This window comes from Leptodactylus fuscus, chromosome 6, assembly GCF_031893055.1.
Source record: "Leptodactylus fuscus isolate aLepFus1 chromosome 6, aLepFus1.hap2, whole genome shotgun sequence".
Lineage (NCBI taxonomy): Eukaryota > Metazoa > Chordata > Amphibia > Anura > Leptodactylidae > Leptodactylus > Leptodactylus fuscus.
Window position 1 is genome coordinate 51526215 of NC_134270.1, and position 14883 is coordinate 51541097.

General features: G+C 40.4%; 1 protein-coding gene across 4 annotated transcripts in view; it reads right to left on the bottom strand.

Annotated features, from left to right (window-relative positions):
* Nucleotides 1-14883, bottom strand: part of CAMTA1 (calmodulin binding transcription activator 1) — a 1244145-nt gene that overhangs the window by 169129 nt on the left and 1060133 nt on the right. For all 4 annotated transcript variants that reach the window (XM_075279917.1, XM_075279916.1, XM_075279915.1 and 1 more), the window contains one exon: nt 4031-5880. In XM_075279917.1, the coding sequence (XP_075136018.1) occupies nt 4031-5880 (1850 nt within the window). The remainder of the gene's footprint in view (nt 1-4030; nt 5881-14883) is intronic.

The window sequence follows — 14883 nt, forward strand, 5'->3', positions numbered from 1 at the left end:
GATTAAAGGGGTGGTGGAAGGGGGGGGTTCATCTGGTTCCTTTCCAGCAAAATTAGAAAATAGATATACTCTGTGATCTCTGTGGGATTTGTGTCAAGGGGTAGAGATTCCATAATTGAGAATTACCTACGGTCGGCCATAAAACCGGCAATAAATTGTTATAGAGGAAAATTTCAGTAAATAGATGTCAGGTTATACAGCGTAGAGGCATCACATGGAGACAATGTAAAATCTGTAAAAAATCCCCCTACGCACAGTTAGAAAGCTTCATTTATAATACTGGCTCTTATATGGAACATAGGGAGGTTTTTCAGGGCCCCGCAGTCTCCGAAACCAGGATGCGACCCCAGTCTCTGCACTACAGGGGGTTTTGTTTCCATTTAAACATATTTAATGTATACTATATTTAAGATTTAAGATATATTGGAGTGATCCAGTAGACCTAGGTGGCGCTATAATGGCATTATTCCCTATCAAACATAAAGGGGTTTTCCGGGCAGAATTTCTTTTTTTTATGAAGGTGTGTTAGTGCTAGTAATGGGTTAACAAGTACATCCATATACCTTTAGCAGTGTTTGGAGTGATTTCTGGGTGCCTTTGGTTGCTGTTGGCATTCTCTCTGTAGCTACTACACTAGTCCCCTCTCACTCAGCCCCCCTCCTCTCTCTCACCCCTCCCTGAATCACAAACTAGCACCTCCCACCCTCCCTTCTCTCTCTTTAGCTTAGCGATTCCACCCATTACTAGCCCCTCCCACCCTCATCTCCCTAGCTAACCTATTCCGCCCACTGCTAGAAGATAGGAAGAGGGGAGGAGCCGTCTCGGACACAGGAAGGCTTGGGAAGTATTGATAGAGAGTACCCTAACAGTATAATGTCCCCTAAGTAGCCCAACATTGTATGAAACCGCACACATTCTGATAATAATGAACACTACATTGTCCATTAAAATGGGTTTTCCAGAATATTTTGAAATTATCCTTGTGATAATAGGCCAGAAATATCTGATATCCCCCACATGACCAATTGTTTGGGACTACATCTGATACCAATATTATACAGTGTGTGGATTTGGATGTAGGTGGCACCATATACTGTTTGTATGCCGAAGAAAACCGGGATTTCTACCGAACGATGGCACGGAGAAGACATCTAAAGGTTGGAGAAGAATAGTCTTTCTTAAGGCTATTCCTATGTGTTAGTCACAAAAAATTGTGTTTTAATGATAGGATCCCTTTAACCATGTGCAGAATCCCAGTGGACACTGTTACATTATTTATTTATTTATTTTTGTGTTTTTTCATTGTGCATATATGTATGTATATAGTTTTGAAGATTTCCTATATATTTGTCTCCCCTTTTTATGGAGCATTCTACTGTGGAGTGGTACACCCCCCTTTTTGGGCTTTCGGTCCATCTTAGCCATCAGTTGGCTGGGGTGAGTGTAGAAAACTCAGAGTTTCCAAGTCAGTTCTGTTCAGTTAAATTAACTCTGTTGCGGGCAGGAGGACGAACATCAGAGAGTGGGAGTCTGTTGCAGCCCTTGAGGGAAGTGTGATGGGTTTACTTCAGAGTCTTAGCCCAATAACGTCAACATTACTAGAGGCCTGACACAAGTAAGAATTTGCTGTCAGCCTCCTTCCTAGAGGAGAAGTTGAGGTTTTCCAGAGCCTCAGAGGCTGGCCCTGCAGTACACGGATAGTCAGGGTACCAACTGGGACTCACTCATGTTAGCCCCCATAGATATAGTGGGAGAGAGTATAGTTATATCAGAGTGGGGTTATTAGCGTCCATTATTGGGCATTTCTGTGCTGTGAAAAATCGTTACCAGGCTTAGTACCATCTCACACCATGGAACTCCTATTGCACTACTACCCCTATCTTTAAAGCTGCATAGGTTATCCTTGTCTCAGTAAAATTCTACCATTTTGTTTAACTGTACTTAGTGTCTCCCAATCACGAGGAGTCCTCTCCTGAGTCACTAAATCAAAGTACGAAGGACATTGATCGCAAGAATGACTCAGGAGAGGACTCCTCGTGATTGGGAGTGCTACGGGGGAACAACCACCACTATCCAGTACACCGTAGGCCCCCTCAACACTGCACCAACTTGGGAGGTAGGCTGGAGGAATCAGTTGAGCGTCAGTGGCCTATTATTGACAACTACAACCACTGCTCCCATCTTCCAGTTCCCTTCTGTGATTGCATGTGGGTTATACATGTGCATGGAGGATCAGTTTAAGAACTTCCTTTTCTTAGAAATTTTTTAGGGTAATGTAAATAGTATATACAGTGAAATTTGTTTTGGTAGACTTTCTGGGCAACGCATTTTTAACAATCTACCAAAGTTCAGGAAAATGTGATCTTTAGCCGATCCAAAGGAGTTTTAAAGTGAATCTATATTTTTGTGGGGCACAACAATTCTATACTCATATGGGCATATGCATTTATTTCATAGGATACAATTGGGGCTCTGGAGGAAGGGGGTCAAACTCAAGTTGGCTCTACCATTTATTTCCAAGACGAGCTCTGCAACGTTGGCGACATATGACTGGTGAAAGCGTCAATAGGTTCTAAAAAGGTTGTAGGTGTTAAACAAATACCAATTCCTGCTCTTCTGGGTGAGAAAGGAAAAACCAAAGCTAACATTGTGGATGGGGTATTTTCTGATATTTTTGCACTAGTGTAATTTCTAGATCCTAAGGAGCTGAACTATTTAGGAGTTTCGGCATATTATATAAGGTACATCAGTCACCAAGATGTAGCAACAAAGTAGCACTTACCAATATCCCAAATGACCTTACATTATCATACATCTTATATACTTATGGCCCCTGGTCTGACATTTTTGGCTACAACTCAGTCCCGAAACTTTTCCCGTTGATGACTCCACCACTATGCAGCTATGTCAGAGAGCTAAATGGACTGTTTTATTTTTAGATATATTTTTTTATACAGTCATGATGGTTTTTGAGCGCTGCTATTTGTCTATTGATTTTAATCAAGAAGTGACGGGGGATTAATTTTGCCTTCTATTATTAGTTCAGGTTCAGGATGATGTGCTCTTAAAATACCTGTAAATAATAACTTGAATTTTAGAAATCATTTTAAAAAAAATGTTTCTGTCTCCTGGGAGAGATCTTCCTCCCTGTGTTCATTAAAAGTCCACAATTATTTTTGGCAGATGGCATTTTACATTTTGACATAAAACATCTGCTCTTTCAGCCTGATTGCTGTTTATTTAATGTCTCCGCACATAAGATATTACTCAGTACAGAACTGGTATGAGACGGCTGAGCTTTTCCCTTAGTAAGGAAAGATAACTAGCTGGACAAGAGATTGTGGCCGTCAATGGAATCCGGCAAAGGATAGCAGTGGGGTCAAATGCCACTTTTTGGCCACTCATTATGACCAATGATAGACTGTCATATGAGTCATCTTTATAGGAACAAGATCCAGTAACACTTTGTTGCCTTAAACCTGTGGCCAGTGACCCTCAAAAAATTATGCTATATGTTACTATGCAATCAAAAATTGTATTATTATATCCAATAGTCCAGAAGGTAGTCTATAAGAACTGCTATATATTGTACTTGGCCCTAGTCTTGTCTGATGATATCTGAACAACAGGTGGACATGAGAACAACCAAAAAAGTCCAAGAATTTTCCTAGACTCTAATGGGATTTTTATTTTTATTTAATCATGCTGGTATTTCCTGCTGTGAGAGAGAGCTGCTTTAGACCCTTTTTGGATACAAGTCTTTTAAGGAGACTGCAGTGAGTATAAATCTGCTAATATGCAAAGGATACCCTAGTGTTTTTACATCGAAGAAAAACTCTGTTCGCCTACATTAATGCAGAAGAATTTCCAATTAAAGGGACAGTTTTGGAGTTTACAGACGATTTAAAACAGTTTTTACCATGTTGTCTTTGTACTTCATTTACAGTTGTTAGAAAAATGTTTGGATGGAATTTACTAGAATTTAAGTGGTTTGTAATTAATACAGTATGAAAAAAAATCTGAATCTCACCTCAGGATATGACCACTCAGGGGAGTAGTCCGTCACCATAAACAGTCGTCCACTTTGTTGCAGCATCCCCAGGGTACTTTGTGCTGCCGCTGAGACAACTTCAGCAACATGCATATAAGCCATGGTGGTGGCTCCAGTTTCAGAATTGTTTAGCTGCATACTTGCTTGCTGAGGGCTACAACAAGGTATGCACATTTCAGCCTGAGTGTATGCGGGTCTGTTACCATCTTCTGCCTGAGGCAATACATTGCTATCTCCAGTCACCAGCTGATGACCATAGATGGTGTTACTCCCTCCTTCTACTGATATAAAGTCATTGATAAGGTCAGAGAACTGGTTGCTGAAGGAGATATCAAAATGATCTAAATTAAGTTCCATGTTGGAAGAGTTACTTAGCGCCTGATGAGCAACAGGGTAGAGTCCTTGCACCATATTTCCCTGCAAAATAGGAAGGCCATTGCCATTCCGCATTGCTGTACCATTTTCTGACTGCATATAATGCTCAGCATTGCAAGCCTGAAGATCCCCAGGTTTGAGAAGGTTCTCATTGCCTTCAGACTGTTGAGTTGTCTCCATTGGAACCTCCTCATTTGTCATTGTTTGAAAATTTGCTTGGAACTGCATAAGTTGGAGAGAAGATGTTGACTCTATTCTAGCTTGTTCAATGGTTCCATTACAGTTGTTTGGCGTTTGACTGGATGCTTCTGTCTTGACATTTGTCATCCCTAACGTGTTGACATACGCGTTGTTGGAGTCATTTATACTGTTGTGTGAATTTTGCTCCAGGGGAATTGGTTTGCTGGCATCTTGTAAAAAGAAGCTAGGGGAAGGGGTCTGATGAACATGGGGACTCTGCACAGTCTGGTTGAAGCTGGTTGAATAATCTTTATTAGAGTCGATTGCACTAAAATCCATTTGCTCCAATGTGGTACTCGGACTGAGTCCACCACCTGATGGCAACAAGCTTGAACCAGGAGTGAGGGTAAGGGTATTTGATGATGTAGATGGAAAGCTCTCCTTTGATAACTGTTGCTCGAATGTTGTATCTTCTGTTTTGATCTCTTTTGCTAAAGTTGCATTGAATGAAAAACTTCGTTCTGTGCTAGATGATCTTCGCATATTAGTGCTAATGTTGTCTTCTTTTAGACCGCTTCCACCATACGTCTGCCCTTGCTTTGGGTTGTTAAGGAAACAGTCTGGGTCAAAATTCATAGTGGTTTCTGGGATCTTCCTGCTGCTATCAAGGGTAGTGGACAATACAAGCTCTTCTGAGACATTAGCAGACAACATGGACAGGCTGTCTGAGCTGCCTGTCGTGGGGAAGGCAAACTTGTGGCCATCTGAACTCACTGCCAGTACGAGTCCCTGGGTAGTTGTGTCTGAGGACAAGAGGTGTTGATTGGGACCAGTGTTTGGTGACATTGTGTACACTGCCTCATTGGTGACTTCAGACATAAACACAGTGGCATTTTGAGACAGGCTTCCCATGACTGAGGCAACAGCCATACTAGAGACACCAGTGACGGCAGGACTGTCGGCCATATCTGGATCACTATTCAGGCCACTGCTGATAGACACAGGGGAGTTCTGGGTGGTGTCAGGAACCTCCACTTGATTTGTTGAAGAAACCTCTGTACTATTTTGATGTAGCAGCACTGGTTTTGCCATTTTGCCATTTCTTTTCTCTCGGCTGGAGGATTTGCCATGACTGTGCTCATTCTTTCCTTCTGAAACATCATTATTTTGTACCTCTGAGTGAGCGCTGTAGCCTCCTGTCCTTGGCTCGACCTTTGGTGAGATGATGCGATGTTTGGCACTGTTACATTTGTGATGAATACTGCTACCCGCACCTGCAATAATCAAGATGACATTACCACATTAATAAAGCAGCACAATGATCATGTCTTACTTTTGAGAATACAATTTGACTAATCAACTTTAAGTTACAATTTTCTTGCATGTTTATTGGGACCTGCCATTCATGTTAACGAAAAAAAAAAAATAACGGAATATTTGTATGCTTAACATGTTAGATCTTTAAAGAGGCTTTCCAACGTACAAAAATGATCTGCGCATCCACAGCAATGCTATATACTCACTGTTCCCTTGTGCACCCTTTACTTGGTTTCATTTTATTTGCCGGTCCTTGTAACAATATTATTTGCATGCAATGAGCCAGTGAAAAAACTACATTTAACTTGATACATCTGCCTGCCCTCACTCTCTATGTACCCTTCTTTACGCCACTCTCCCACTGACATAGGTCAGTGTTGTGTAAGATTTCGTCTTCAATCATTGCAGCACCACATATCTGACTAGGTAATAAATTGCTCCTACACCTGAGGTCAGTATTAGTGGCTTCAAGCAGCAAGGAGGTCACGTGTTGCTGTCATGTCTAGTTTGCTGGCTGAACTGCTAACAGGGAGGGATAATGAATTTGTAAACAAAACTTCACACCTGTGGTCAATAAACTGAAAATAAAGCAGATACATGATGCCAGATTTAAACTATATATATATATATATATATATATATATATATATATATATATGTGTGTGTGTGTGTGTGTGTGTGTGTGTGTGTGTGTGTGTGTATTAGAAAATGTGCCTTATAGAACTATGTGTGGCTATGACCACAACTCTCCTGGTATAGTGGTCATGCTATGACTCCTCAGTTTCGTTTGCAACTTTTAAATAAGATTGAAGTCAAGTGCCTGTTACAGGATCTGCAGGTCCTGAGTTCTGCTTCCCCCAAGCAGAGCTTCACCCACCCATTAAAAATATAATACATCTTCTTTCTCAAACCTTGTATTAAAGAGAGAGTACAAGAAGAATCTTACAAGGCAGACAAGCAAGCTGACCTTCCCACAGGTGGAGAAAAGCAGCATCTAGCATGAAACTTTGTAAAAGCCAAAGGCAAACTGAAGTGATAAATTCTGTAAACTTATTAATGTATACATTATAGACAATGTCGGAGAGTCAGCACAATGATGAACAGAAGGGAAAAAGTAGGAATTCATACATAAAATATATTATTTTACTTTTTGCCCAATCTTAGTAACCATTTACAATGTAAATATAAGGTAAAAACCTTTCAGATTTAAGGGGAATGTATCCTTATTACATATTTATTAAAATCAGTGAAATATGTCACTTTGTTTTTATTTTCTGTTTGTTCATTTTTTAATTCTATTTTCTGTGCATGGCTATGGGGGCTGTCATTTGGTCTGACCTTCTCCAAAGAGAAAAATTCAGATAGAAAGGAATAACTAAAGATAATATTGGTTGTATTATATATATTGGGAGGAAAGCTACATGATGAATGAAAAAAAGACAAAATCAATGGAGTTCTTCTTTAAGTCATACAAACAATCATATCATATACTAGTGCCTGGGGCAGTGCAGCCCTATTGTAGTATTAAAGCTGCACAACAGATCCAACCCATGAGCAGGGGTGGTGCTGGTTAGGGAAAAAGGAGACTTTTTTTCTAATCTCCGTGCTTATGCATTTAATGAGCATTTTTTTTTTTTTTGAGAGAGAGAGAGCTGCTAGATCAGCCCCAGGTTTATGGCATTTGTGTGGTCCAGGGCGGGTCTGGAATAAGCTTCAGCCCAGGTGTGGATCCTGGGCTCGTTACTGGGCCATAAAAGGCTGAAGAGCCTGCACTTCAGGGTAGATCCAGGGAGTGAGTGGAGGCGTATGGGTCTGTCCTGTTACTCTGAGTCCAGAGAGTCTGTATCGTGCTTGTTGGTTTGTTCGTTTGGCTATTAGTAAGCCACAGGTATAGTTAGTTTATTACTACTGTTTAGTTAGTTGCTCGGACGAGCAGGATTTTGTTTCTTATTGTTTTGCCTGAAGTTAAAGCTGTATTTTATTTTGCTAACTTTGTGCCTGAAGTCAAGGTTTATTTATTTTCCTGTTTTTTTTCTAAATAAAACAGTTTTCTGCATGTTTTGTGTCCCTGTCTCTGACTGGTTGGATCTGCACCACTGCTGCTACCGCGCTACCTTCCCCACAATATAAATAAATAAATAAATAAATAAATATATATATATATATATATATATATATATAATGATTTTTTTTATTTTTTTTTATTTTATGAATAAAATGAAGACTTTAACTACTCATTGGTTCTTTCTGCTGAAGCTCTATTACAGTGTACGATCATAGAGCATCATTGCCATCTTCGTCGATATCTTATAGAGTATGATCCTTCAGAATGTTGCTGGACAAGGGTCAATCTGACAACTGACAACAAAAAAGTAAGCACTACCCATCACCTACATAAATGATCTATTTATATTATAGAAAACCATTTACATAACAAATCGCCTCTTGTGGATTCAGTCTTTGACACTTGTCTAAAATCACAGGAAGAATTCTGTGCTATTTATTAGTGCAGAAGAAGGGAAAGGTTAAGAATTGGGGTCAGTGTTGTTTTGGTCCTGACAGCAGCTACAGATAAATACTGCTTGTGCATGAACTGTATACAATTAACCGGGCTATCTTGTCAAACGTTATTACTGTGCGGAAATGAAACATTTCACAACACTGCAGGATATACCAGGAGTTTAGTGCAGCAATGGGATGTAGGTTATGCAATGGTGAGGACAGAATTAAAAGAAAACGCCACTTTTGAACCGTATCTCATAGTTAAAATAAACACAATAAGGTAAGTAACTTTGTACATATTCTCCTCTGCTAATCTTAGGCCCGGTTCACATCTGCATTCGGTAATCTGTTCAGGGAGTCTGCATGGCACCCCCCGAACAGAATACCGAACACATTGATAAGCGGTGAGCAGTGAAAGCACACGGACCCTATAGACTATAATGGGATCCGTGTGCTTTCTGCGCGGTGTCGGCGAGTCATAAGGACAGGAAAGTAGAACATGAACTACTTTTCTGTCCACATGTTCCGTATGGACACCACACGGAAAGCACACGGACCCCATTATAGTCTATGGGGTCCGTGTGTTTTCATAAGCTCACCGCTTGTCTATGCATTTGGTATTCCATTCGGGGGGTCCCCATGCAGACTCCCCGAAGAGATTAGTGAACGCAGATGTGAACCAGGCCTTAGACTTATTTAATCTATTTCATCTTTTCTTCTTCATTCATACTCCAAATGAAAGTTCTATAAAATCCTGTAGGTCTCTTCTGTGTGTAGTTTATGTGACCTGTCTACTGAACCCTAATTGTGAACTATCATCTGAGCGGCCACAATTCACTGCTCTCTGGTAACAAGAAACCAGCTGCATTATGAATTATTAGCTTCTGTCTAAACAGAGAGTAAAACATTACATTAAAAAAGCAGAATGAACAACAAAAGGATTTTAATACAGGAACATAGAGAATGTGTCGTGTTTCCTTTATGGATTTACTCTATGAGTCTAATGCAGTAGTTGTTATTTCTGGGTTGGAGGGATCTAAGTTTCATTTTTTTGAGGATCCAGAAGTATGCTCTGGGATAGTGTATTTGGCATCCAATCCGGGTCGCAGTAGTTGCTGACACCTCTTATACCCACATGAAAAATAACATTAATGGATGACCCTTGTCTAAAGCGGCCAATGAAGACTACTCCTGGCTCCATGTAAAGTTTTAGCTACTAAGTTACTGGATGAGCCGAGCATCTTAAACTGATACATTGGGTCCTATTAATCCATTTCAGGCTAAAGCCCTACAATGAGGAAACACAGCTTTTTTGTTGCAGGTTTTGGTGCGTTTTTTTGAGCCAAAGCCAAATCTGATGGGGCTGATGGCCTACACTATGTCCCCTTTCAGGAAAATGGTGTGTGTGTTGCAAAACTTAAAAAAAATCTGAGTTGCATGATAAATCATTCCCGCTGTCCTATGTCTAATGCACAGCTTGCACGTACAGCTCATGACTAAGGGTTTATCTTATATATCTCTGATATGTGACTTCCAGTGACCGAATCGGCTGATCTGTTTCGGTGCTGGACACTGACTGATCTGATATAGGCGACCTATCTTGTGGAGAGGTGATCACTCAGTATCAAAAAATGTTCAGATCCTGGTGCTCATAGTCCCTATATAATATAATGGTTCTACCTGAGGCACTAGACACTACATACATACAGTTTAATTCCTTGTATAGGCCCTGTAAATTCTTGGAGTTGCCATTGTAACATCATATTTTACACTATCACCACTGTTAAAGGTGTTTTCACGTTGCGCCGTTCTATATAAGTGAAGGGCACTGATCTGCATTACTACACAGCCACTAAAGATCTATGGCGGCCAAACAATGAAGGGGACGCAGCACCTGTAAAAGTGTCACAGTCCCTTAAATCCGCTGATCATAGGGGTGCAGGGATTTGCACCCCCTGATCTAATATCCTAACAATAACAATTCCTGAACACTAAAAGAAGTTTTCTCTTCTATGTGCCCCCCTTAAATATGAGTTACTGTATGGCTTGGGGACACTCACCAGTAACCTATGTCCTACATCACTGCTGACTCTATGCCATGCTTGATGACTGTTTTCCTATAACAAGGTTTCTGTAAATTATCCTGCATTATATTTGCACAAATCTTTGGCTTAAATTCTCCGCCGCTTGCTGTGAAGGCCCATGAATTTTTGATCCTTCTTCTGCTAATTGTTTTCCTTTTCTTCCCAGAAACTTTAATTATTCTATAATGACCCAAAAGGAGATGAAAGGTAATCCTTCCTTACTAATGGCCATAATTACTTGTGTCAAGGAGCTGGGTCAGCTTCAAGTGCTTGGGAAGTAAGGAAAAGAAAAACAGTTATTTTATAACCCGGTGCGTAAAAAAAATAAAATAAGGAACATTGATCGAGCAATAAAAGCTGAAGTATACAACCCATAAAAACTTCTAAAAACTTTATTCAGAAGGGTATTTGACATCACAGTCTCTTTGAAATATAAGACTTACAACCTTTGGCCCTTCAACCAGAAATCATAGAACATCGTAGTAAAACTCATAATGCCCCCCACTCCCCCAAGAGCCCCTTGTGATGTTTCTGCCGCAGCTGATTGTTAATGAATGGGACTAATAGTCAGGGTGTCTTGCACTTGGATCCTGTTGAAAGACGAAGCAGAACACTTAGGCTAAGGCCCCACGTTGCGGAAATGCAGCTTTTTATGTTGCAGATTTTGTTGCAATTTTTTGAGCCAAAGCCAACAATGGCTACAAAAGGTATGGGGAATATATAGGAGGCTCTTATACTTCTCCCTTCTGCTTAACTCACTACTGACTTTGCCTTGAAAAACGGCAACAAAATCTGCAACAGAAAAAGCTGCTTTTACGCAACGTGGTGCCTTAGCCTTATGTGTTCTGCATTGTAAATAATAGGAGACATAATCAAAGCAGAATTTGCTGCTGATTTTGAAGCAGACTCCTCCTCAAAATCAGCACCAAATTCCGCCATGAGAAATCCCTAACTGTTCCATTAATGTGTCTACCATTCAGTTTGTGATAATTAATGATAATTGACAATAATCAAATATGATCATTGATATCATTCTGAAGCTAACTGCATATACTGATTTATACAGGCCTCTTTGAAGCCAATAGGAGCTGCGTACAGTGAGATCCCAATAGTGGTGTATACAGTTAGACATTGCATCAGGAAATAAAATTGAGGGCTGAGCCCTTTCTCACCATAGACCCAATAAAAGTTGTGTGGCCTGCCCCTACAAAAACTATGCAACTGCCTAACACTACTACATTGTTATGCCATCCTACAAGTATTTGCTTCCTTCCCCAATAATAAGATGTAATATAAGATTTTAACTGGAACACTTGAATACAACATGAAGCAATTATCCTTCCGTTTTGTGCACACAGCCCTAATGCTGTCCTAAAGCTTCTATTATAAAAACAACCCATCATGTATAAAGCTGGACACAAGGGCCATAGCTAAAGGGGGTGCAGTTGTCACTGGACGCCAAGGGGGCCACAAAAGTTCCTTCTGCCACATAAAATATACCGTTATTCTAAATTGTACAAGGTAGATAGGGGCCCCATTGCTGACTTTCCCAGGAGCTTCAAGTTACGCCTCTGGCTGAACATATACATTAGATTAACCTGCAGATCTAATGCCTATAGAGTCCCCTTAATCTTATTTTCTGTTTCTGGGGAGATAAGCCACGACCAGAGGTGTCTAAGAGCAGATGCCCCATTGACCACACATGCAGGCTTTTCTGAGCCGAGTGTTCATGTATGTCAGGAGTCGGAGAGATAGATATATAATGTGCATAGGCAGCTTAACTGTCTCTCGCATAGTGTATATTCCATTCTATTTCTGTAGTTATTTCGTTTGGCTATTTATTGCATCTATTCCTGTTTCTCTCCATATGTCCATATTTATAATCACAGGTGTTGTGTTACTTTGTTGTGCTAAATGTTTCCTATTCTGGGAAAACAAATACTGTGTTATAAATGACAACAGATAAACAATAACATCACATTAGACAAGGGATATGACAACTTATTGGTTCTCATTGCAAACATGGTCACAGTTTCCATCTTGGTTCTAGCTGTATTACAGATAAGCATCTGCTTCTTCTCCTGAAAACAACTCCACACTTGAACAGTATGTGTATCTAGAATTGCAACTAAAATGAACAAGGTTGAGTTGCAGTACCAGACAAAGCCTCTAAACAGGAGTGGTGCTGTTTCTAGAATATAGTATAGACCTTTTTCTTATACTTTCATAATATGGTCAGGAAAGGGTCTTCGCCCTCTTTCTCCAGCCTCTTTATGATGTATAAGTAAAGCGCGCAGCCTTGCTAAGCCCCCTGAATCTTGTTTTCAATCTATGTACACATTAACCGCACTAGCAAACTGAGATATGTTCTTTTTTTGGCTTGTGGGCAATTGTGTTGTTGAATCTGCAAGTATATGAATAATTTGTGCATAGAAGCAAAAGGCCAGTGAGATACCAATGAATATATGTGAGAATGAAAAAAAAATCCCATTATGTCTGTGCAACAATAATATAGGCTGCTCCTAATAATACCGCAGAACGGTCGTGCAATAAATATGGAATAGTGAAATAGTACAAGCTGAGGTCATTAAACAGCTGACATAGTCTGTACTGGATGGGTTGAAAATAGACATAGAATACACTATAAGGAACACAGCAACAACAACAACAACATATGAATAATAATATAAAATACTAATACACTTTATACCGTATATTTCATAGAAAAACAAGTAACATTAAGCAGCATTTTTTATAGCAAAGATATGAAATATTTTAATGTTTAATGAACTACTGTTTATTTCACTGTATACTATGCGCCTTAAAGCACATTTACTTATGTTTTTAAAAAAGGTACAAATCATAATAATAAAAAAAAATATATAGTGATGTGTAAAAAGTTTTAGGCAGGTGAGGGAAAATTGCTGCAACTACGAATGCTTTCAAAAATAGTGTCGGAAATGCCGCGGTTTGGGATTCTGGCAGATGTGGATGGGATTCTGGCGAATCATTTCCACCATGGTTTTTCCAGCAACACTTTTTTGCTGCGGCTCGCTACATAGGGCCTTAGTCTGAATATTAATAGAAATTTATGTTTGTCAATTAAGAAAATCAATTGAATGAAGAAATCTAAATCACATCCATATTTGGCGTGACCACTAGAGATGAGCGAACAGTGTTCTATCGAACTCATGTTCGATCGGATATTAGGCTGTTCGGCATGTTCGAATCGAATCGAACACCGCGTGGTAAAGTGCGCCATTACTCGATTCCCCTCCCACCTTCCCTGGCGCCTTTTTTGCTCCAATAACAGCGCAGGGTAGGTGGGACAGGAACTACGACACCGGTGACGTTGAAAAAAGTAGGCAAAACCCATTGGCTGCCGAAAACATGTGACCTCTAATTTAAAAGAACAGCGCCGCCCAGCTTCGCGTCATTCTGAGCTTGCAATTCACCGAGGACGGAGGTTTCCGTCCAGTTAGCTAGGGGTTAGATTCTGGGTAGGCAGGGACAGGCTAGGATAGGAAGGAGAAGACAACCAACAGCTCTTATAAGAGCTAAATTCCAGGGAGAAGCTTGTCAGTGTAACGTGGCACTGACGGGCTCAATCACCGCAACCCAGCTTTCCCAGGATCCTGAATGGAATACACTGTCAGTGTATTCCCGTATACCCGATATATACCCCCGATACCCGTTCCAACGGTGTGCCCCCCCACCTTCACCCCAGAAATACCCTGCAAGTCCCCTAGCAATAGAATTGGGGCTATATACACCCACTATTTTTGCTACTGCCATATAGTGCCATTGTCTCACTGGGAATTCAAAGAATATATTGGGCTTACATATAACTTCAATTCCAGGGAGAAGCTTGTCAGTGTAACGTGGCACTGACGGGCTCAATCGCCGCAACCCAGCTTTCCCAGGATCCTGAATGGAACACACTGACAGTGTATTCCCGTATACCCCATATATACACCCCAAATCCCCGTTCCAACGGTGTGCCCCCCCACCTTCACCTCAGAAATACCCTGCAAGTCCCCTAGCAATAGAATTGGGGCTATATACACCCACAATTTTTGCTACTGGTATACAGTGCCATTGTCTCACTGGGAATTCAAAGAATATATGGGGGTTATGTGCACCCACAATTTTTAATACTGCTATACAGTGCCATTGTCTGACTGGGAATTCAAAGAATATATGGGGGTTATGTGCACCCACAATTTTTAATACTGGTATATAGTGCCATTGTCTGACTGGGAATTCAAAGAATATATGGGGGTTACGTGCACCCACAATTTTTAATACTGGTATACAGTGCCATTGTCTGACTGGGAATTCAAAGAATATATGGGGGTTATGTGCACCCACAAT